The sequence below is a fragment of the Chiroxiphia lanceolata genome, chromosome 1 (genome assembly GCF_009829145.1).
Source record: "Chiroxiphia lanceolata isolate bChiLan1 chromosome 1, bChiLan1.pri, whole genome shotgun sequence".
NCBI lineage: Eukaryota > Metazoa > Chordata > Aves > Passeriformes > Pipridae > Chiroxiphia > Chiroxiphia lanceolata.
In genome coordinates, this window is record NC_045637.1 from 88,532,926 (window position 1) to 88,556,816 (window position 23,891).

At 40.7% G+C, this 23,891-nt stretch overlaps 1 protein-coding gene across 3 annotated transcripts in view; it reads left to right on the forward strand.

The window, feature by feature from the left end:
* DSP (desmoplakin) overlaps positions 1–14,385 on the forward strand; it is a 38,787-nt gene extending 24,402 nt beyond the window's left edge. The window contains exons 17-24 of one of the 3 annotated variants that reach the window (XM_032699374.1): positions 77–215; positions 2,180–2,373; positions 3,240–3,402; positions 3,983–4,066; positions 4,983–5,090; positions 5,721–5,819; positions 6,659–8,950; positions 10,509–14,385. In XM_032699374.1, coding sequence (XP_032555265.1) covers positions 77–215; positions 2,180–2,373; positions 3,240–3,402; positions 3,983–4,066; positions 4,983–5,090; positions 5,721–5,819; positions 6,659–8,950; positions 10,509–13,703 — 6,274 coding nt within the window. In that variant the 3' untranslated portion in view covers positions 13,704–14,385. The remainder of the gene's footprint in view (positions 1–76; positions 216–2,179; positions 2,374–3,239; positions 3,403–3,982; positions 4,067–4,982; positions 5,091–5,720; positions 5,820–6,658; positions 8,951–10,508) is intronic. The other 2 variants (XM_032699380.1, XM_032699388.1) reach the window with 2 other exon arrangements.
* The last annotated feature ends 9,506 nt before the right edge of the window (positions 14,386–23,891 follow it).

A 23,891-nucleotide genomic window follows, 5' to 3' on the forward strand; every position in this document is an offset into this window, starting at 1 on the left:
CTAAACATCTGCAATTAGAAATATCACCTTTCCTTCCCCAGTCCACAATGGATTTGTCTTGCATTTTTTATTTTAGCTTGAATGCACTGAGGTGTCTGCTCCAGGTTATTCTACAAACAGAAGACGTGATCAGAGTTTTTGAAGTCAGGCTGTCTGAAGAGGAGACTGTTCCTTTGGATCTTGATAAAGTAGAGGCTTACCGGGCTTGTCTGAAGGTGAGGGGCCAAGACCCAAGGACACAGAAAGGCAAAATTTGTAGCTGCTAGCACTGATCTGTTGAGCTGGGTGGAACCCTTGAAAACTATCAGAGATAGAATTGCTGATCTTGTTGTGTTTTATACATAGGCATACAATGCTTTTGTAAATCGGGCACGGTGCCACTGGATGGTCGAGGGAGGTGATTGTCCTGCTCTACTTTGTGCTGGTGCGACCTCACCTTGAGCACTGTTTTGAGTGCACTTTTGGGGACTACAATATAAGAAAGATACAAAGTTATTAGAGAGGAACCAGAGAAGGGCTGTGAAGGTGATGAAGGGTCTAGGGGGGATACCATACAAGAAGTGGCTGAAGTCACTTGGTCTGTTCAGTCTGGAGAAGAGGAGACTGAGGGGAGACCTCATTGCAGTCTGCAACTTCTTCACAAAGGTAAGTGGAGGGGCAGGCACTGATCTCTCCTCTCTGGTGACCAGTGATAGGACCCAAGGGAACAGCATGAAAGTGCCAGGGGAGGTTTAGATTAGATATTAGGAAACAGTTCTTCATTGAGAAGTTGGCTGGGCACAGGAACAGGCTCCCCAGGGAAGCGGTCATAGCACCAAGCCTGACAGAGTTCAAGAAGTGTTTGGGCAACACTCTCAGGCACATGGTGTGATTCCTGGGGCTGTCCTGTGCAGGGCCAGGAGCTGGACTTCAATGACCCTTGTAGGCACCTTCCAACTCACAATATTCTATGATTCTATGGAATTAATGAAAGGAGTATATGGGTTATTACTTCTTCCATCCTCAGGTTGTTGCTGCCCCCGCAGCAAAAGCAGTTGCATGGAAGCTTTCCATTATCTATTTCTGTACAGTGTTATCCGTGTTTATTTGCATCACTCGTGAAGGTAGATTTGAAAGCAGTATCTCCTTTCTTGCAAACAGGCTTGTTAATTGCCCCTGTTGTTCTCTAGATGTAACACGTAAATTTGAGTATTATTGTGTGTCCTGGTTTTGGTATAGGGTCCTTGTCAAATCTTATAGTGAAAAGTATCCATCCTGTACAAGGGGAGAGGGCAAATAACTGTGCTGAGCACAAAGTTGGCTTGCAGATCCAGTCTTTTTCTGCCATTTAGCTGGACCTTTTGTGCACTGAGTGTATTTGGGAGAACAAGGACTCTTTCATTGTTTCCTGTTCTTAGGTGTAGTAAGGAAAAAATGTGTAGGTGTCACAAATGGAGTACTAGCAAGTCACCTTTTTATCATTTTAAATGAGAGCTGCAGTTTAGTTGCTGGGAGTTGTTCTTAACTGGTGTAAATTTGAGCTACACAAAAAAAAAAAATAATGCTTGAGCATATTATCAAAGGCTATAGCCATCCCTGTGACTGGGGGATGCAAGACAGACCACTGCCTACACTGTATGTTCCATTTGGTGATACCCTATGACATGTGACTATGTGTACACAAACAAGTGTGTGTGTAAAGAAACATCTCCATGTAAGATGTTTGTAAAAATGTAAACAGGGAAAAAAAAATCTGTGCTGATTTTTAGATGTTTAAAAACTGGATATGCCAGTCCCAAGGCTTGATGCCACAGCTGTTGCAAGTGCAGGAATTTTTGTACTTCAGTGAAATTTTCTAGTCAGTTGTTTCTAGGAACAAGCAAGTCTCTTGTTCTGCTCTGGTAACTGCTCTGCATAATTCTGAGAAACTGAAGTGTTCTCTTCAGAATATGAAAACAGAGGGCTTTGGTTTAGCAAATTATTTAAAGTCTAACTTCAAACAGATTTTTAAGCCAAAATGTTCACCAAAGTATGTTTTTCACTTTAAATACATTAAGTTCAGCTGACATCACTATACGTACCTTATTGATTTAGAAACAATATCTTTAGATCCTAACACATTGTGCATGCTGTTAAATTGGTTAAATTTCAGTATCTTCTCAAGAATAAAATATATGATAGCATTTTCTTTTTTCTCCAGAAAATGAAAGCAGACCTAAATATGAAGAAGTCACTACTGAATACCTTGGAAAATGAGCTGCAGAGAACACTTCAGATTCACTCACAGTCTTGCCAATCATATACTCTGTATGACATGGACATTGGAAAGTACTGTGACAAAGCTACCCAGCTAATAGACCGCTGGCAGAGAGCTGATAAGCAGATAGATAACAGGTTTGTTCGTATTTCTACAGCTTTTTTCTTATTCCTATTGCTACTAAGATCATCTTAACAGTGAGTCTAAAAGAACTGATGTGCACTAACCTTCACTTCCAAAGGACGAATGGTGTCTTCAGGGCAATAAGACTTGAGCAACTGTGAATAGATTGAACATACTTTAAAAAGGATTGTGTAAGTCCAAGCAGAAAAATGTAGGTAGCCATGTAAATGTCTAATCTATGTGCTAAGGAGCTGTTCTCATTTTCTTTTTTGTTTTAATTTTTGATAATGTCCTTGGATTAAGTACTTCTGATCAGCGGTTTCCCTCCCAAACAAAGCAACCATGTTTATTGCTGAATACCCTATACCTGAGGATTAAAAAAATAACAGTAGGAATTAAGTAAAAAAATCTGAATCTTGTATCTGAATCTTAAACTGAAGGCATATTCTGATTATTTGTGGGTGGGGGGAAGGTTAGGGTGTTGTTTGGTTCAGTTTATTTTGTTTTTACTTGAGGACAAAATGTAGTACTACTAATAAAAATTGACTGATTGCTGGTTGTTCAGTGAAAATTTAGAACAAGTCAATGAACTTGACTCTTGTCACTGCAAGGTTTTATCCATCCCTAACTTAATTGACAGGAAGGCCCAACCACTGCGTATTAGTTACTCAAATATAAGGCACTAAAACCCCATATTGGATGACTAATAATCAGTAAAATTCTCATTTATTTGAAATTTTTGTTCAGAATCTCTTATTCAGAGCTTCCCATAGTTTTGCATGGTTTACTACTGTGTCTCATTTTTGAAAATTGTGCAAAGAGAGAGAAAGGGAATGCACTTTGACATTCATTTTGACTTTTTTTTCCCTTTTTTTTCTAGATTGTGGGATTTAGAAAGGCAGATCAAACAGCTGAAAACTTACCGAGATCTCTACCAGGCTCTGTGCAAATGGATCGGTGATGCCAAGCGTCGGCAGGATTCTATTGAGTCCACGAAGCTGTGCGATTCCAACACTATCATGAGATATCTACATGATCAGAAGGTATGCAGCACCTGAATGAGTTGTCTTCTGTTATCTGTTTTGCTGTACAGAAAATATCAGTATCAATGCAGTCTGCAATTCAGTGGCCTGTTTTCAATTAAAAAGTACACAAGCTACCAAAAACCACCATGTCTAGAAGGCAGGAGAGAGGAAATATTATTATCCTCATTACTTTCTGTCAGCACTGCTACTGATTATGAACAAGACTGTTTTTGGCTCCTGACGCTTTTACACATCAGCTTTGAATTAATTCAAGGGACTGTAAGATGGTGCAATTTATGGGACAAATTACAGCACAAAAATGAAAAGTGAGGAAATAATCTGAACTAAAGTCAAGGAACTCTCCCTCCCCACCACTGAAGTGTGTTCAGTTGTTGGGTGCTCTTTCTGAGAACAACCTACTCATGCACAGAGAGCTTGCTATTGCAAAAACTGCCCACCTACAGGTCATTTCAGGTCTCAGCCCCGGGGGTTGCAGTAGTCTCTTGCTGCAGGTGCTTTCTGATGGAGGCAGCGTGTACAGGAGGAAATACTGGTAGATCTCGAGGGAGTGTTTCATGGCTCACTTTTTTCTTGACAGAACTTGCACAGTGAAATCTGTGGGAAGAGAGACAAAGTTGAGGAGCTTCTCAAGCATGCAGATCAGTGCTCAGCTGCAATTAAGGTACTTGGGTCTCAGCATTTTTATGGGGTGTGGTTTTTCATGGTCAGGCGCATCTCATTGTCATTGTCATTCTCTGCTGACGGGTGAGAAGTTGGCTCCCTGATGTGTGTGTACAGAAATTGCTGGTGTAAAGCACTTTTGTGTATAAAATACAATGAAAACAATTTTATACTTGCCACCTGAAGACTATGGGATAATGCAGAAGGTACCAGTGAGAGCTTCTCTTCAGGTGAAGCAAAGCCTCCTTCTAGCCAGACCAAACTCCAGTTCACATGTTAAAAAATGTAAGGGAGTGAAGAACAGAATGGTGTCTTATGAATTTGATCTGATTAGGATCTGATCTAGGAGGAAAGACAAATGCAGATTAGCAGGAGGAATGGTGTGCAATAGCCATGCAAACCAATAACATACAGAGGGAATGGTTTTGTGGTCCTTACATTTTTATGTCACCTTTATATCTGTGCTTTCTGCAGCTCAATCTTACTCTCTCTGACAAAGATTTTGCTAAACATGTGACATGGCATATATGATACAAAAGAGATGGAGAGACAGTTATTTCTGATGAAGTTTTGGCTGACAACAGTGCTTAGAGTAGTTGCTCCCATGAATCTTTCTCATTTCCACATAGTGCTCAACTAACAGAAACAATTGTCTTCTCTTTTTTGTAAAACATTTTTTCTCTTTTTTCCTTGTCATTCTCCCCTATGAATCTCCACAGTGGTACTTGAACTGATGAGCTTCTGCTTATGACAGGATAATCTGTACATGGCCAGAAATATAAATAAGGGAAAAACATAGCTTTTATTAAGAAAACAAAACCAGAACAACCCAATACTTTGCATTTTCTGAAATATAGATTCCCACAGAATTCCTTGGCAGTTGCTAAAGAGGGCTTACTTTTCGTCTTGTTTTTCAGGACTATGAACTACAAGTTGCTTCCTACAGTTCGGGATTAGAAACATTGCTCAACATACCTATCAAGAAGAGTGTGGTTCAGTCTCCTTCAGTGCTGATTCTACAAGAGGTATCTTTCTTTCCTCCCCACCAATCTTTTGAATACATTTGTTTGTCCATGTGAGCCATTCTGAGTCATATCCAACTGTATTCTAATAATTGGCACTGTCATTGGCAATGTGCACTAAGCACGTAAGCACAAGGAATTAGTGCAGAATAGTCTCTGTGCTGTAAAATCAGACTTGGGCTTGTTTAGACAGTAGATTAGCCCTCAGGAATTTACCTCATTCCTATTCAACGTCCATTGCATGCATATTGTGAGAAAGGAAGATTCGTGCCCCAAGTGGTTTAGTCACTTTCAACCTGGGAATTAACCACTATTAAAAATTTAACTGAGGTTACTCGTGACTGTCAGACAGGAAGAGCACGATGAACCAGGGGATGAAGGCTTGGATTTAATATCAGATCAGCCATGGGGGAAAACAATCTTGAAAAAAAAAGTGTGGGTTTTTCAGAAGGAAAAATTTGTATATTTGGGGTCCTCAGAAAGTCATGTGAATTTGTGAGGAGAATTTGCTTTTTACTTTGTCAAGTGATATATTTCCTCAAGTGGATTGGAATCCTCTAAATGATCTGGGCATAGGTATATTCATATCTAACTCTGTGGTACAAGCTGCTAACAATTCTCTTTCTTTTCAAGGCTAATGAGGCTCAGTCTCGCTATATAGAGCTTCTTACAAGATCAGGAGATTATTACAGATTCTTGAGTGAAATGTTAAAGAGTATGGAGGACTTGAAGGTATTCTAATCCTTTTATTTTCTTTACCTTTTATTTTTATCATATATTAGCAAACTATCACTGATCAGAGGCAGAATGTACAGTGTAAAATAGTGCACAAAACTATATCCTGAACCCACAGGTGTCCTATGAAGGAGACATACTAGCAGTGTCATGCATTTTTTGTGAAAGAGTACAGTGTCTTACGAAGTTATCTCCAAGGTCATGTAGGAGGTGAGGTGGAGAACACTGCCCTTCTTGGTAAATAGGAGGTGCTCATCAAAGCATGCAAGAGATCCTTCTCTACCCATCCCAGCCTTGACCTCAGTGAGAGTACAGTTATGTCAGTGCTAAAAATTGCTCCTCACAGTTAAGGGCACCTCATTTCAGGCCATATTCTAAAGTGTATCAAAAGGAGCAATTCCTGCTTTGATACAGCTCAGTGAAACAGAGAGGCCCATTTAGGAAGTCACATATACAGAATGTGATGCCCCTGTTTGAAAATCGTGGAGGTTCTAAAGGCGACTATTTCATACTTCGTCAGTGAACTTTTGGTACACCAGATTTTACTCTCTGTATTGCATCTCCCTCCCCTTATGAAGTATCATTTCCCCTCTGAAAGTGCTTTTTTCTGAATAAGGTTTGACTCTGAATAAATAAGGATTCCAGAATGTGTCTTGATGACATTAAATAAAAAAGGATTTTTAGCTGTCATTGAAGGAGTGAAAAAAATACTTTCAAGTTGTCAGTGTTACAAATACATATTGTATATTGTATTGCATGTGATGATTTTGCAACAGTTGTCACAAGCATTTATGTGAGTTTTCCTGTTTGTTTGTCTTTCTGCTATCATGTTGCAGATGAAAAACACCAAAATTGAACTTCTGGAAGAAGAACTCAGGCTTGCTAGGGATTCAAATTCAGAGACAAGCAACAAACATAAATTCCTGGAGCAAAATCTGCAGAAGTACCAGATGGATATTTCTCAGCTCAAGGCAAAGCTGATGAGTTTGGAGGAGATGAAAAGACAAGCTGAAATGGATGGAAATTCTGCTAAGCAAAACCTGGACAAATGCTATGCCCAAATAAAGGATCTAAATGACAGAATAACCAGGTTGACTTATGAGACTGAAGATGAGAAAAGGAAAAGGAAGTTGCTGGAGGATAGATATGAGCAGCAGAAGAATGACTATGACCAGCTGCAAAAAACAAGACAAAATGAGAAAGACAGCCTTGGTTGGCAAAAGTTAGAGTCTGAGAAGGTCATCAAGGAGAAGGAGTACGAGATAGAAAGATTAAGGGTTCTTCTTCAGGACGAAGGCACACGGAAGAGGGAATATGAAAATGAGCTGGCTAAGGTAAGAAACCAGTTTAGCGAGGAGATGAGTAATTTAAAGAACAAGTATGAAACAGAAATTAATATTAAGAAGACCACAATCCAGCAGATAGCTGCACAGAAAGATGATGATGCCAAAGGCCTCAGAGCCCAGGTTGACAGACTGACAAGAGACAACAGAGACCTTAAGGATGAGATTGTGAGGCTGAATGATGCCATTCTGCAAACGACAGATCAACGGCGGAGGGCAGAAGAAGATGCTCTTCAGCAGAAAGCTTGCAGTTCTGAGGTGTCACAGCAAAAGCATCAGTTAGAGCTGGAGCTGAAACAGATCATTCAGCTTCGTGGTGAAGACAACTCAAGATACAAACAGGCTCTTGAGGAGGCTGCCTCAACTATTCAGGATAAAACTAAGGAGCTGGAAAGGCTAAAGCTTCAGCTTCAGGAAGAGGCTAAAAGCCGATGGGAACTTGAAAATGAATTGGCTAAGGTAAGAAACAGTTATGATGAGGAAATTATTAGTTTAAAGAACAAATATGAAACTGAGATTAATATCACAAAGAACACAATTCACCAGGTCACCATGCAAAAGGAAGAGGAGACAAATAATTATAGAACACAGCTTGATAATGCCATGAGAGAAAATAGGAATTTGTGTGAGGAAATTAGGAGACTGAAGAATACAATAAGTCAGACAACAGATAATCTTCGGAAAATAGAAGAGAATGCTCAGCAGCAGAAGGCAGCTGGCTCAGAGCTTTCTCAGAAGAAACAGCAGCTGGAGATTGAGCTAAAACAAGTTATTCAGAGGCACTCTGATGAAAGCATGCGGTACAAGCAGTCACTTGATGATGCTTCTAAGACCATTAAGGAAAGAAACAAAGAGATTGAAAGGCTGAGAAAGTTGTTGGATGTAGAAACAAGTCAGAGGAAAGAAGTGGAGGATGAAAACAGTCAGTTAAAAAGAGTCCAGTTTGACCTGCAGAAAGCAAACACGAGTGCTACGGAGACAATTAACAAGCTGAGGATCCAAGAACAGGAACTGGCCAGACTGAAAATTGACTATGAAAGAGTTTCACAAGAGAAAAAAGGCAGGGATCAAGAAACTGCAAAGTTCCAGAGCACTGTGAAAGACTTGCAGATCCAGAAACATAAGTTGGAGGAGGAACTTTGCAGACAGAATAAAAATTTAATGGAGGAGACATCCAGGAGGAAGAAATTGGAGGAGGAAGTAGAAGGCATGAGGAGATCTCTCAGAGACCAATCAGTTAAAATAACTAATCTTACACAGCAGATAGAGGAAGTATCTATTGTAAAGAAGAGAAATGAAGATGACCTTAGACACCAAAGAGAAGTATTAGATGGTCATGTGAGAGAGAAGCAAAGATACATGGAGGAGATAAGAAAATACACATCCGATATTGAGACTTTACGTCGTCAGTTGGTCCAAGAACAGGAGCAATTAAAACAGGCTCACCTACGATATGAGCACTTACAGAAAACCTCTGAGGAAAAAAGCAAAGCCTTGAATGAGTGCAAAATAGAAATCGAAAGGCTTCAGTCTCTTACCGAGAACCTAACAAAGGAACACTTGTTACTGGAGGAAGAGCTGCGAAATGCTAGATTGGAGTACGATGATCTCAGAATGGTCAGAAGTGAAGTTGATGAGAAAAATACCACCATTGCTGAACTAAAGAATCAGCTTCAGATGAGCAGCAAGCAAACCCTGGAACTTCAGGGGTTGATTAATGATTTACAGAAAGAAAGGGAAAAATTGAGACAGGAAATTGAAAAATTCCAAAAGCAAGCTCTAGAGGTATTCAAATATATTTTGATCCCAGCTTTACTGTCTCTCAGCTATATAATTAATTGCAGTGTCCATTTGAACAAATTAATTCACCCTTTGCTGTTTAAAGTCACTGCACTTGTGATTAACATTCCCTTTATGACTTTCTCTTATTAATTTTTAAATAGAAATGGCAGGATTTGGCTGCTTCCTTAGCCTCTTTACTCCCTGGAAGTTCTAGGGATCCATAAGCTGTCTTATCATCTAGCCAAGCCTTGCCTTCAGCCCTTGCCCCAGGAGAAACATGGGCTCCGTGCCAGCCTCCACCAAACCATCCTAGGGGAAGATGAGAGTAAATGGAGTACAACTGTGCTTTAATCATCCCCTGCTGACTGTGTGCTTCCACAGGGTGTTTCTGACAGGATGGGTTAAAGCAGTCCTTTGAGGCTGACCTGAGTGCTGTCACAAACTAAACTGGCTAAAAACCCCAGAACCAACAAGCTGTCAAAGTGCTGCTTAGCTGGGTAAGGTGGTGACTACAAGTGAGGATTAAAGATCATGTTGTCAGCTGTACCTAAAGTACTTAAAGCCTACATTTCATTGACTGTTTTGGGGATTTATGTTCCTAATTCACCAAGGGCATTTGCAAATTTTACAATTGGCCCTTATTTCTAAAACTCTAGGTGACAACATAAACAAGTTAAAGAAAATATTTTTCGTATTTTATTCTGCATGGTTTCTTGTTCAAAGAGGTACTCTTTAAACACATACAAGTGAGCACTTGTGAAAATGTTTCTTTGTTTTTTCTTATATTTTCCCCTTTTCTCATTCCCATTCCCAGTTATTCTTTCCTTTATTCAGTTTTTCTTTCCTTTATTTTAAAAATCTTAATAATGGTTTCTAAATAGTACTAACTTTTAGGATTATATAACATCTGTGCATATATATATATATGCATGTGTTACAAACAGATAAGCTTGTATTCAGTTTAATATGGACTGCATACAAATATGCATGCTTGTGGGTATTTGTGTATGGGTGTACAGAAATGAAGACATTATGTGAATTAAAACGTAAAGCAACACAGGTAAAGTTGTTTGGAGTAACATATGAAACTAACAGGAAAGCAAAAATCAAGTAATATATTTCCTTTTTATCCATGTATGACCAGTCCTCAGCCCATAGAAATTCACCCAGGTTAGTAGGACTGCCAGGGCATGTCTGCTGAGCATCAGACTATTAGTTAGTCTTGAATGCTCTATGTATTTGTTGGTGTACTGTGAGTAGTATCAAAAAGTTATAAAGAGAGAACTAAATCAGCAGAAAATCAAGGCTATGGATAACAGAATGGAGTCTCCAAGTCTCAGGTGGTATTAGAGACACTGTCAGTGAAGGGATAATGTACCTTCTCTGGTTTAAGTGTATCTATGGTCTTGGGTAAGGCACTGCTGTGACTAGAATGTTTTCCAGTGGCAGCTTGCTGCAGGTTAAATGACAGGCTGAAGAGCATTGTAAGTGGAGGACATAACTCTAAGCAGTATAAACTCTAACCATCCTTTCTTGGTTTATTTCTTCTTCACAATTGTAGGCATCCAATAGGATTCAAGAATCCAAAAATCAGTATAGTCACATTATGCAAGAAAGAGAAACCCTGCTGATAAAAATGAGTGCTTTGGAGCAAGACAAAGCCAGGCTGCAGAGATTAGAAGAGGAGCTGAACCGTTTGAAAGTTACCCTGGAATCAGAGTCACGTTTGAAGCAACGCCTGGAAAGTGAGAAGCAACAAATACTGAATGACCTCAATCAGTGGAAGAGCCAACACTCCCGAACAGAGGAATCGATAAGGAAGATCCAATGTGAAAGAGAGAAGAGTGAGAGGGAGAAGAATAGCCTGAGGAGCGAGATTGAAAGGCTGCAGATGGAAATCAAACGGATTGAGGAGAGATACCGGTGCAGACTGGAAGAAACCACTGTCAAAAACCAGTCAGAGCTGGAGTCCGAGCGTCTCAGGCTGCAAAGAGAGATTGAGAAACTGAAGCAACGCCCATATGGGTCTCACAGATCTACGCAGACTGAGGAAGACTTTTGTATTGATGCCTCCAAACTGCTGTTCAGTGGGTTGCGGAAGAAGATTACAGCAATGCAGCTGTATGAGTGTCAACTGATAGACAAACTCACGCTGGATAAACTGCTGAAGGGGCAGAGGTCAGTGGAAGAAGTCACGGCTGACATTGAACCCTACCTCAAAGGGGCAGGAGCTATTGCAGGGGTGTCGCTTTCACCCAGACAGAAGTACTCTTTTGTGGAGGCCAAACGGAATCAGCTGCTTACAGCAGAAAATGCAGTCCTGCTCTTAGAAGCCCAGGCAGCAACAGGAGGTGTGATAGACCCGCACCGGAATGAGATGTTAACCGTGGACAGTGCTATTGCCAGAGATCTGATCGACTTTGATGACAGAGAACAAATCTATACAGCAGAAAAGGCTATTACAGGTTTTAAAGATCCTTTCTCAGGCAAAACCGTGCCAGTATCTGAAGCCATCAAGAAAAATTTGGTTGACAGAGAAACTGGGATTCGTCTGCTGGAAGCCCAGCTGGCTGTAGGAGGGATTGTTGATCCTGTCAACAGTGTTTTCCTACCCAAAGATATAGCTTTATCTCGTGGGTTGATTGACAAAGACCTCTACAGGTTACTAAACAACTGCCAAGGCAGTGCAAAGAACTTCATTGATCCCACCACCAAAAAGGCAGTCACTTACATGCAGCTGAAGGAAAAATGCAGGATTGAACCACACACTGGTCTGCTCCTCCTTCCGGTGCAGAAGAGGAGTATGTCCTTCCAAGGGATCAGGCAGCCCGTCTCAGCAGATGCACTGCTTGAGGCTGGAATAATCAAGGAATCAACAAGGAATGACTTGGAAAGAGGTGCAATTACAGTAGAAGAAGTGAGCGAGAGAATTATTGATTTCCTTCAGGGCTCTAGCTGTATAGCTGGTATCTATAATGAGGCTACTAAAGAGAAACTTGGAATTTACCAAGCTATGAAAATAGGTTTGGTTAGGCCAGGGACAGCCCTTGAACTCCTAGAAGCCCAGGCGGCCACAGGGTTCATAGTGGATCCTGTCAGCAATGTGAGGCTGCCAGTCGAGGAGGCTTACAAAAGAGGCCTTGTTGGAATTGAATTTAAAGAGAAACTTCTCTCTGCTGAAAGAGCTGTCACTGGGTACAAAGACCCAGAAACTGGAAACATCATTTCTCTGTTCCAAGCAATGAACAAAGAGCTCATAGAGAGAGGCCATGGTATTCGTCTGCTGGAGGCCCAGATTGCTACTGGAGGAATCATTGACCCCAAAGAGAGCTACCGCTTACCAGTAGAGACAGCCTACAAACGCGGCTACTTCAATGAAGAGCTCAACCAGATCCTTAGTGACCCAAGTGATGACACCAAAGGGTTCTTTGATCCCAATACAGAGGAAAACTTGACCTACTTGCAACTGAAAGAAAGATGCATAAAGGATGATGCAACAGGGCTCTGCCTTCTACCCCTGAGAGAGAAGAAGAAAGTGGTGCACACCTCACAGAAGAACACCCTTAGGAAGCGCAGGGTTGTCATTGTAGATCCAGAAACAAACAGGGAAATGTCTGTGCAGGAGGCATACAGCAAAGGCCTCATAGATTATGACACCTATACAGAACTAGCTGAGCAGGAGTGCGAGTGGGAAGAAATAACTATTACGGGATCAGATGGCAGCAGCAGAGTTGTCCTTGTTGACAGAAAAACAGGTAGCCAATATGACATCCAAGATGCTATTGATAAAGGTCTGGTGGAGAGGAAGTTTTTTGACCAGTACCGTTCTGGCAGTTTAAGCCTAACGCAGTTTGCAGACATGATTTCCTGCCGTAACGGCACTGATGAGGTGTTTCGGCATGAGTCAGTGACTCGGTCTCCCACAGTGCTGAGTGTCAGGAGTTCTTCTTCATTGATAAGAAGCGGTTCTTTCTCAGAGACCCCAGATGAGTGCAGTCCTATTGCAGCCATATTTGACACAGAAAACTTGGAGAAAATCTCCATTTCAGAAGCTATACAGCGGGGCATTGTGGATAGCATCACCGGGCAGCGGTTACTCGAAGCCCAGGCCTGCACAGGGGGCATAATATGCCCTACTACCGGCCAGAGGCTTTCGCTTCAAGAAGCCACTGCTCAAGGCATCATTGATCAGGATATGGCCACACGTCTCAAACCAGCCCAGAAGGCCTTCATAGGGTTTGAAGGCATAAAGGGAGGACGGAAGAGGATGTCTGCAGCTGAAGCAGTGAAGGAAAAATGGCTGCCTTATGAGGCTGGGCAGCGGTTCCTTGAATTCCAGTACCTCACTGGAGGTCTTGTGGACCCAGAAGTGCGTGGAAGAATAAGCACTGAAGAAGCCATTAGAAACGGATTGATTGATGGTCGCGCTGCCCAGAAATTACAAGACACCAACAGCTATCCCAAAATTCTGACCTGCCCAAAAACCAAGCTGAAAATATCCTACAAAGATGCAATGAATCGGTCAATGGTGGAAGACATCACAGGGCTTAAACTCTTGGAAGCAGCCTCTGTTTCCTCTAAAGGCATATCCAGTCCCTACAATGTCTCCTCTGCACCCGGCTCTCGCTCTGGCTCTCGCTCTGGCTCACGTTCAGGCTCACGCAGTGGGTCTAGGAGAGGAAGTTTTGATGCATCAGCAAGTTCTTCATATTCTTATTCATACTCAACCTTCAGCAGTGGGTCTATTGGGCGCTAATAACAAGTGAGGGGATGTGTCTGCATTTTATTATCAGTTAGGTTATTCTATATCTCCTTTCCAAGAAGAAAAAAAAAACATCAACAAAGTCTCCCAAAGCAAAAGCTTGAAGCCTTTTCTGGGTGTGTTACACTTCTCTTCTGAAAAAGCTGTAAAATGCTTGAATGCAAACTTGCAGATTAGGGAATGCAAAAGTAATATTTGTGAATTTTGAGTTTCAGTTCTGATTTCCGTTTAGAGTTTGGATTTTAATAGGTCTCTGTATATTTTAAATACTGTGTCGTGCCTTCTCCTGTTATCCATAGCTATCAATCCATAAGGTGATAACTGAGGTTTGAAAATCTTGCAGTAGTTAATTTTTTTCCACATAGACCTTTTTCAATTTGCTATTATGAAGAAAAAGATATTAACAATGTGGATAGAAAATGCCCTTAATATTGGTTTAGAATCTATACCATAAACATGAAACTGTCTTTCAGATACTCTACTTCTTTATGTTTGGCTACTCATTTTCTGAAGTATAGCTTGGTGGATATAAAGGGCTGTTATTGGACTGGGCTTTTGTTTTACTGTTACCCATATACATTTTCTACTGTTTTGCTTGATTTCCCTGTAACAAAAAAAATAAAATCTAAACGCACCATGTGACCTCTTCTCGGCAATAAACTTCTGAAGTTTTAAAGTATTTGGTGTGTACTTATTAAGTTTATCTGTGGACATTCTTGGAGGTGCAGGTTAAAGAAAGAACCATTTTTAAAAGTAGCAAACACTAGCTTTGTTGTAAAGAATGTACAGGCACATTATTTTTCGTGATGCTGAGACATCACTTTTATGAATGTGGACTTCTGATTCTGTATTTTCAGTAGGAAAAGGAAGATAGCACCAATAATGGAAACTATGCCCCAGAAGCAGAAAGCCTGTTTGCACAGCTGTTTATAGACTTGATAATGATGATGATGATCAGAAGCATGTTTCTTCTTCTTGTCATCCAGCTGCAAGGGACTGAGTCAGATTCTCTCTTACACATTGATGTTACTTGAGCAAAACAAAGAACTGACTGGCTTAGCTGGCCAGTATGAAAGATGCACAGGAGCATCTTTCAAAACCTGAACAATCACCTCCTGTAATGTCCTTCCTCCTCTTCTCCTGGCTCCCAAAAGCCTAGGCTGAGAAAATAGCAATAGGATATCAGCATTTGCATGATATCTTCTTGTCCTCACTTCTATGTAGGCTGTTGGCAGCCTGCTGGTTCCTTTTATCCAGAGCTGAGAAAGTTCCTCAGATGAGAAACCAGAGCAGGACGAAATGACCACAGTGTTAGAGGACACAAAAGTGATTTGAAGCTACTTAGCTCTAATTAATGTTCCTTAGCCAGTGTGGAAAATGACTTGTATATGTTGTCCTCTCCCCTTTGGCACACAGTGCAGATACCTCTGGGTAAGCATTATGTTCTCAGCAGAGCCATTGATCACATACAAGAATTTAGTATGGTTTTATACAACTGCTCATACAGTGCTTTAATGACAAAACTATTAGTATGATTTGCCAGTAGCTGAAATAAATTCCTCCTTTAAGTAGTTTAAAGCACATACCTGCTTTTAGTCCTGTACCATGTACGTACTCTATGAATTTGATCAGTTGCTATAGATAGAAAGAAGCTGATGGGCATAAATGCTAGTCACTGTTAATGATGCTGCCTAATTTTTTGGTAGCACATTTCTTTTGTGCAGTAAGGAATAGCACAGGTTTTGATCCTGCTCTCTCTGGATAAAGTTTACCCTTTAGCCTGAGAAGCGTTTTCAGTGTTTTCTGAAGATAAGAACTGTGTATAAAATCTCTGCCATATATAAAGTATCCTCAGTTACTGGACTAAGAAATTAAATGGACTGGTAGAAGTCAATGTTGGAAAGTAGGTGAGAAAGTACCTCCTGTCTCCTAGGAAACTCCACAGTTTCAGAGATTTCTCTCTACAGCTCTATCATAGAGGAAGAGTCAATGTCCGAACAGCTTTCTGATTGCTAGGGAGAAACAATCCTGTAAAAAAATCAGTTTTCTTTAATCCCAGTCTGTCTCTGCAGTTTTAAATGACTATGAGGTTCCTGCGGTCTACAGAAAAAGCAAAACTGGTCATTACTGAAGGGAAGTCCACTGTTGGGCGCATGCACCCCTGCAGTTTGCATGGGTTGAGAAATCCTGCACACTTCACAGCAGACTGGGCTTATGTTTTTCTGCTCAGGTCACTCCTGGCATCTCTTTTAGGTTGTTTAAAGCTCCATCCTTACATAATACCCACATTTCTAACTGCTCAATCAACCTTTTGTCCTGTCACGGTGACTGAAATATGAGGTAATCTCACAGAAATTATGATGACAGTGCTTTCACCTTGCGTACGCTCCATCAGCAGCTGCTTGTGTGGCATTAGTGGTGGCTTTATACAGCCAGAGAAGCAGGAGACTCAGGTGCCCAGGGCCTGAGTAGCAGCTGAGCCAGAGTAGGCAGCAGGTGGGGCAAGACACTGCTGGCATGGGATACTAAAGAGATGAGTTGGGAGTTTTCCTCCGCCATAAAGCGGTGCTGAGGAAGGAGCTTTGGAAGAATCTCTCATTTCCAGAGCTGAGGTTGGGCACTTGCAACCCTGTGGATAGGTCCGGCAGACAGAAGCATGACAGGTGAGCACATCCAGGGGGCCACTGTTGCAGAGCTGAGGAGACTGTGTTTGTCTTCTCAGTGCTCAGTGTTTTTGAGATAGGAGAGCCTTGCCTAGGGTTTGAAGAGCAGGCAGGCTGTGATTTGTTATGGTGTGATGTAGCTGGGGCACAGAAACGAGTGTGGGGCTGCTGCTGTGGATTTGGGGCTGGGTGTTCATAGGATCTGTTACTCTTTTGCACCCCAGGTGGAATGAACTCTATTCATGGATTCTAAAAAGAAAGACTGGCAACTTTGGATGATCTCTGCTGCTGAGACAGTAATTCCTTGGTATTGAAAAGCCTGAATGAACTTGTTGGTCCAGCCCGTAGCAGTGAGCGCTTCCCTGTGCTGGGAGGAGTGCTGGGCTGAGTGTGCTCATCAGCAGCCTTGTAGTTTCCAGTCACTCCTCTGAATTTTCTGTCTCCTACTTCCTCCCTGTGCCTCAGGGTAGGTGATGCTCACTCTCTTCAATGGTGAATGGTTGCCCAGTGTGCTGACTTGGCTGCTGTGGCTGGGGACGGTTCAGTCATTAGCAGGCTCAACTCCTAAGAGAATTGGGCTTTGTTCCGAGAAGGATTGAAATTTATTTACAGGAGTTTTATTGACTGATTTAATGGCCTTGATGTTGTGAATTTGCTGTCCTTCGTTTTGAAGCTGGGAAATAACTACTGCTTAGGCCCCAAAGTGTGTAAAGCACCATATGGTTTGCACAATCCAGCAGTGCTCAAGACAGAGTTTTGTCTGTCTTAGGCTATTTAGGAATGTACACATGCCACGGTTAATTAATAGCCTAACCTTATGAATACGGAAGGGGGTGGGGAGATTCACAGAATAGCAAAAATAGGACTTTGTATAAAAAATGTTTCAATTATTACTAAATTATAAGTATTTACACAGAGGGTGGGGTTTGGTTGGTTTTTGTTCTGGATTTGTTCCAATTTTTATATGATTTTATAATATAAATCTGGAAGGATTATAATAATCTGAGGATTATTTACCTTGTTGGAGTTTCTGTGAATCTCGGCTGTTTTGAGAGGAGCAGAATTTACATGTATAATTCTCTCAGGATAATGTTATACTCGAAAATACTTTTTTGCCCAAACAGTATGAGACCCTGAGCCCCACAATGCAGGCTGTGCCTAGCCCCTCTGCTTCTCTGTGTCCTGTGTTCAATAGCTTGGCGTTTAATGATTATGTATTTGTGATGGGGTTTAAATATTTTTTGTCCTCAGTTACATCAAATACACAATTGGTACATTTATATCTGCATCATTCTATAAGGAAAAAGCAATATTTGGGGCTCCATTCGTTATCTGTCAGAGCCAGTTCCAGCTTTAGTAGTTTATCAGCAAAATATTTTATGGTAGCATTAATCCACTGAGAGGCTACTTTAGGAGAGTTGAACATCCATCTATTAATACATGAGATGTTTAAGTGGCTGACCTCTCTGTAGATTCCTGTTCTGTTGGGAAAGTATGTAATACAGTTGTTTGCTTCACACAGTCCAAGTGCACCTGGTGAACAAGGGACTGCTGGATACCCAAAGTGGCAGCTGTGTTCGGGGGCTGTGTTTTGCCTGGCTGCCTGTCTCAGGCAGCCATGGGATATCCATGGGACCCTGAAAGGGGAAAGCAAGTCTGTATAAAGAAAATATTCTGTAAGAGTGAACTCTCCACTGTGCGCCACAAAGTCATCTGCTCATGCTGCTTTGACCAGGAGTGATTCCATGAGATGGGGTGAAAATGTACTAGTGTAAAATTTGAGGAGGATCCAAGTCCAGCACATGCTTCAGAGAAGTATCAGTAACACAAGCAAATGGTGAGGATTAGGAGGTCAGTGGAAAATGAGCAGCAAAGCACGGGGGGAAGACATGCTTTCTCTTAAATTCCCCAGTATGTGCAGCACCCTCCATGCAAATCATAGAATCACTGAGGTTAGAAAAGACCTCTAAGGTCATCAAGTCCAGATTTTAACCTAATTGTGTCTATTTAATTAGAGGTGGCTGTCATTCAATGTATACATTACCTCCAAGACCATGGCATCCATCTAAACCAGAGACACCTCTGCCCAAATTGCCCTTTTACCTCTTTGTCTTTTGCAGGACACAAAATAAGAGGAGAAGCACATCTGGCCATTGTATAACTCTGCTTTGTGAACTGACAAAGGGGCTTTTGGATTCCTACCTGATTTCCCCTGTTCACTCCAGAAAATCTCATAGATCCTCTGGGGCCAGGCTCACCATTAAGTACAGGTAGACCAGATTTCTCTTTTTAAAAATATTGCAGGGGTTTTTTTTTAAAGTAGGCCAAGAGTAATGTGCTTGTTCTTTATTGTATTTTTTTTCTCCTATGAAAACAAAGTATTGCATAGTTTTTTACAAGGAAGTAAGGATAGAACTGGGATAGTGCTTGGCTGAGCTAAGGAGTTTAAAAACATAATCCAATTTTCATATTGCTTTATTTTTAAAACTTCATTATTGAATTTAGTTCAATGTTAAAATTTTTCTATAAATATTTGCATTTAGGAAATATCAGGAAAAACTTAAAACCTCTCTAGTTTTTTGTGGTTTTTTTTGTTTTCACTTGTGAGACTGCTCATGGCATTTAGCATGTTTTGAAATGGTTGTAATTGATCTGACATTGTTAGGTTTTTTGGCAACTAATTGGTGGGATGTGTATGGAAAAGAGTAGGAGGAATGCATTTATCTATAGCCTGGGAACTTTAGAGCTTTCATTTCTTTCAGGATGCTATTAGAGATTACAATCTAATGTTTTCAAATTTATTCAACTTATCTGTGGACCCTCTGTTATACAAGTTGGAAGAGGAAGGGTGTGGGTCCCACTGTTTTTAGACAAATTTGACATCGGCCTTAGCAGATAACTTGGTTCTATTAAATAAATCTTGGAATGGAATGCAGAAAATATTGAAGTTTTAGAGGTCTTTTGTGATCTGACCTCAAAACACGAGGGGAGAAGTGCCATGGCTTTATATTCAGTCTGTGAATGACTCTTACATGAACAGTGACTGTCTGGCATGTACAATAAATGGAACACTCCTCAGTATGATTGATCCAGATAGTTCTGAAAAATAGCTGGATATACCTGTATATAGACCCATGGGTTGGAATATCTAAACTGCACCTACTAGGAAAACTGAATGGATGGTAAAAGCAGATTAGCAGACTCTACTGAAGCCATTTGACAAAGTGGGCATCTTGAAGGGATACAATATTCTATGACTGATGTACTTAGTAGGCCAAGCCAATGTGAAAGCCACGTACCTACGAACCCTTGATTTGGCACCCCAGAACAGTCATGGTGATCTTGGAATTCATGAGCGGTTAGGAACTAGTCTTGGGATGGGAGATACCTTCTCCAAAGCTCATCTTTCCAATGCCTTGAGACTGGCAAATGTAGGAATTTTTGACTGGGACCAAGTTGCTTTCCCAGGGCTGTGAGATTACTAACTTTGGAAAGGATAAAATTAGTAGCAACTGGATTAAGCATCATTGGGGCATTTCTCACAGAAAGTTCATCACTGTGTTACAAGGAACCTAACATCTACCCCACATTTCTAGCAAGGGGTAGGGAGGACACAAATTAAGAACTGTTGGTGTTCTTGAGCAGAGTGAGACTCACTCACACATTACTAGGTAAAAGAGGCACAACCAATTGTGTGAAGTATTGGCAGAGAAAGCTAAAGAATGGGTAATATTTCAGGAGTCACTTTTAAAAGATCAAAAGAATTAATTATATAAACCTGACCTGATATTTTTCAAGGCAGGTCAGGCCTTTGTGGTGGACATAACTGTTAGATATGAGAGTAAACCATCACCACTTGCTGATGCAGTGGCTGAGAAAGGAGCAAGTCCAGGAGGTGAAAAATGCCAGTGATATAAAATTGATTTTATTTCCTATAGGTGCATGTGGGAAGTGGTATGAGGGCAATCACAGGCTACTAGCTAAATTACGACTCTCAAGTTCCCAGCAAGCAAAGATTACCCATTGTATTTTGAATTAAGCTCTATTTACATCCATGGACATTTTACATATATTCACAAGTCAAGCAAGAACTATTTTCAGTTCTCAGTTAACCAGACCTCTTCTGGAGGATATACAATATCAATCTGCATCTTGAGTTCTCTACTAATGTGCACAGAAGCTGCTTAAAAAGGTCAGTTACACATCTGCTTGATTTTACTTAACATTAGTAGTGTAGATTTTACTTAACATTGGTAGTGTAGATTTTACTTAACATTAATAGTGTATTACTTTACTTTTTTACATATGCTTGCTGAGAGGTTTGTAAGTTTGCTTTCTTTCTCCCCTCTACCTTGCCCCCTTCACCACCACCCCCACCAACCCCCCCTCCTCTCATGGTAGATTTGGCTTATCTTCCTTCTAGAGGTCATTTTTTGAGCAGATTTTCTGAGATTTCTCTGCTTTTCTGGTCTTTAATTTCAATATTTGAAATATCTGTATCTTTAGGTCAAATTCTGCCTTGGATCTTGAACTCTCCCAAAGTTTTGGTAAGCAGGTCTCCAGAAATATCGATGAAGATTTTTCTTTCCTGCCTCCTTCTGGAAACAAAAGCAGCTCCTACAAACAAGGCTTTCCCCTCCCACTAGAAACCTCGGAAACACCTTCAGCTGACAATTCTCATTGAACTTTGTTGAGCTGTGACTGCTGCACATCTGCTCTAAGGATAAGTAGGACTCTGCATTGTAGCAGGAAGGTGACCCTTCCCTTTGTCCCAGCCACACTCCAGATATCCATATCATTCACAAGAAGATTGTAGTTGTGTGTTTGCCTGAGAAGGTATCATTAGGCTTTAGCACAATGGCATCTTCCTGCTGTCTGCCAGCCTCCCTCCAGACTGTTGTCTTTCCTGCTAGGCTTTGCAGCAAACTGGAAATGACAGTTAAAGAAGTGAAAAAAAAAAAATTAAAAATAAGAAATTGCTGCCTCCTACTATACTGGCACATGGATAGACACACACTGCCACATGTGTATTTGTACCACACTGGGTCCTAAAAGAGGGACCCAAGCTCCACCACTGATGATGTGGATTGTGCTATGTAACTCAGTAAAGGCCAGTCTTCCTGGGGAGCGTGTTTGACATTGTTCATTCTTACCTCCTACCAAGGTAGTTGAAAACATTTGGGATCATTCACCTCTAGAAAAGGGCAGTTAGTGGCAATAGACTTTGATACAATCTCATTATGCAGTCAAGGTGAATCTTAGGGGAGTTATTAAGCTGGACTCATCATGAGTTATGAAACTTTTATTTATTTTTTAGTTCTGGAGGAACAATAAAATAACTATTTCTAGTTCATTTTTACAGCAACCCTGACTAGCAGGATGGGAGAAGCTTAGAAGGCAGCAGCCATAGCCAAGGATATTACTGTATTGCGTGGCAAGTCTCTTGGTGCAATCATAGTAAAAAATCAGGCTGTAGGAATCATCTGGAGTTCTTTAGCCAATTTTAGATTTTTGGCAAATCTTTTTGCAGTGAAGTCCATTGTGTACTGTTGAAAGGTAAAGTTCTGGAAGATGCTAGTTTCTGCTATAATTTTATTTCTTTTTTTTTTTTCTTTTCTATGTCCCAGTTACTGTGAGTACTAAAACTGATTTAATGTTCCAGCCACACTGTATTGACTGTTGGAACTCAAGGATCCTGTCTTAGTCCTAGTGCTGTGATCTCCAAGGGACACTGAGCAAACAATGAAATCTTTGCCAGGGTAAGCTTTTTGTACCTGCAAACTGGATTCATTAGCATTTTGAAGCGAACCCTAACTCACATGCTTCCCTGGTCTGCCATTCCCTCCTGAGATACCACGTACCCTTCATCACTCTGGAAATAACAAAGCACTCCAAATAAGGTTCCTCATCTTGCTCAATCTATCTTAGTGTTTCAGAAGATTTATTTACTATTGTTTGTATATCTAAGTGAATTTAATGCTCTCCAGTAATCTGCTTTGATACCACTAGATAGTTATTTCCAGTATAGACTAGGAAGTTTACCCATTGTGTTCTGCTTGTATGCTTTTAGTTAGACATCTTTGGGCTCAAGTGTATAACTTTGATTTTTAGGCCACTTGAACGATGTATGGAACAGTTTGCTCCTTCTCCAGCTCATGCTCCCCTCAAGAGAATATCCTGTTAGTCTTTCAGGGAAGTGTCGTCATCTGCACACCGTAATGCAGAGAAGCCCAAGTATTGCAATTAAGTCCTCCCAGGAGTAAGAATAAGGTGCTGCTTCACAGCAAGGATGCTGGCAATCTTCAAAAAAGGAAAAAGTAGGGTAAAATGTTTTCATCGTGAATTCCTAAAAATCACTTAAAAAATTACATTTGCTTTTACAGAAATTTCCGGTATCATTGGCAGAACCAATGAGGTAGGCCCAAACACAAAATGACCTTGTTTTATATATTATATGCTCACCTTCTCCAACCTCTCCCATACCTCCTGTGTAACCTTAACTCTAGCAAAATTAAAGGGATGATGCTGTAATTGAGTTGCCTGAAATTTTGCATGGTACACAGTATACAACATCAAAAAGATTGTGATCCTATGAATAATAAGCATTAGAAAATGTTTTGCAAAAGCCACAGTCAGGACTAATCATCCTGTAGAGTAGTAATTTCCTTAATTTTTACAGTAATGAAAAAATAATCTCAAGGTTACAGTGTTTCTGTCTACCATGTAGCTGTATATTTGAATCCTGTCCTTTAGCTAACCAAGTGAGATTGCTAAAGTGCTCTGTGTCCTTTCTAAGTAATTTGTGCAGAAATAGCAACCTTAAAGAGTAGACAGGTTTTGGTAGTTCTAGTCTTTCAGCTAAGCCTACTGAAAATCACTGAATACTTCCTTAAGCCTAATTTTTGCAATCTTCTAGGTGCTTGAGTGTCAGTCCTGCTGGAACTGGGAGGACTCATTCTGGGGAAAGGTATTTCAATGACTGAGCAGAAATAGTAACTTGTAAAAGCATTTTTGTTACAGTGGTGCAGTCTAGAATGTATTGGACCTGTCTACACCTTTTGGGAGTACCAGCACTGGGATAAATCCTGCATTCATCCTGCTTTTGCTGACTTTAGCTGACTTTCCTAATATAGCCTGAGCAGAAAACAGATGCTGCTGGAAACAAATGATTCAAAAAAAAGAAAAGTATAGCTGCTCAGGAATGGTGGGTATTTAGGATTGGCTCTGGTGACTGTAAGCTACACCTAAAGAGAATATATAGGAGCTGTAGTGGGTCCCAGTGGCTATAATAGTTACTTAATGAGCTGTGATGTGTCTCAATGCATTAAACTGGTGGAAGGTGGTAAACATGAAGATTGTCACTTGCATAGAGAAGATACTGGTGTTTGAACTGAAATTTATCTTAAGGATAATATTTTCAGAAGGTATAATGATTACATGTCTATCTGTAGTGAAATGTTAGTATTGAGAATACTCATTTTTTGGACCTTTATTTCCTACATACACAGCAACAAGATCA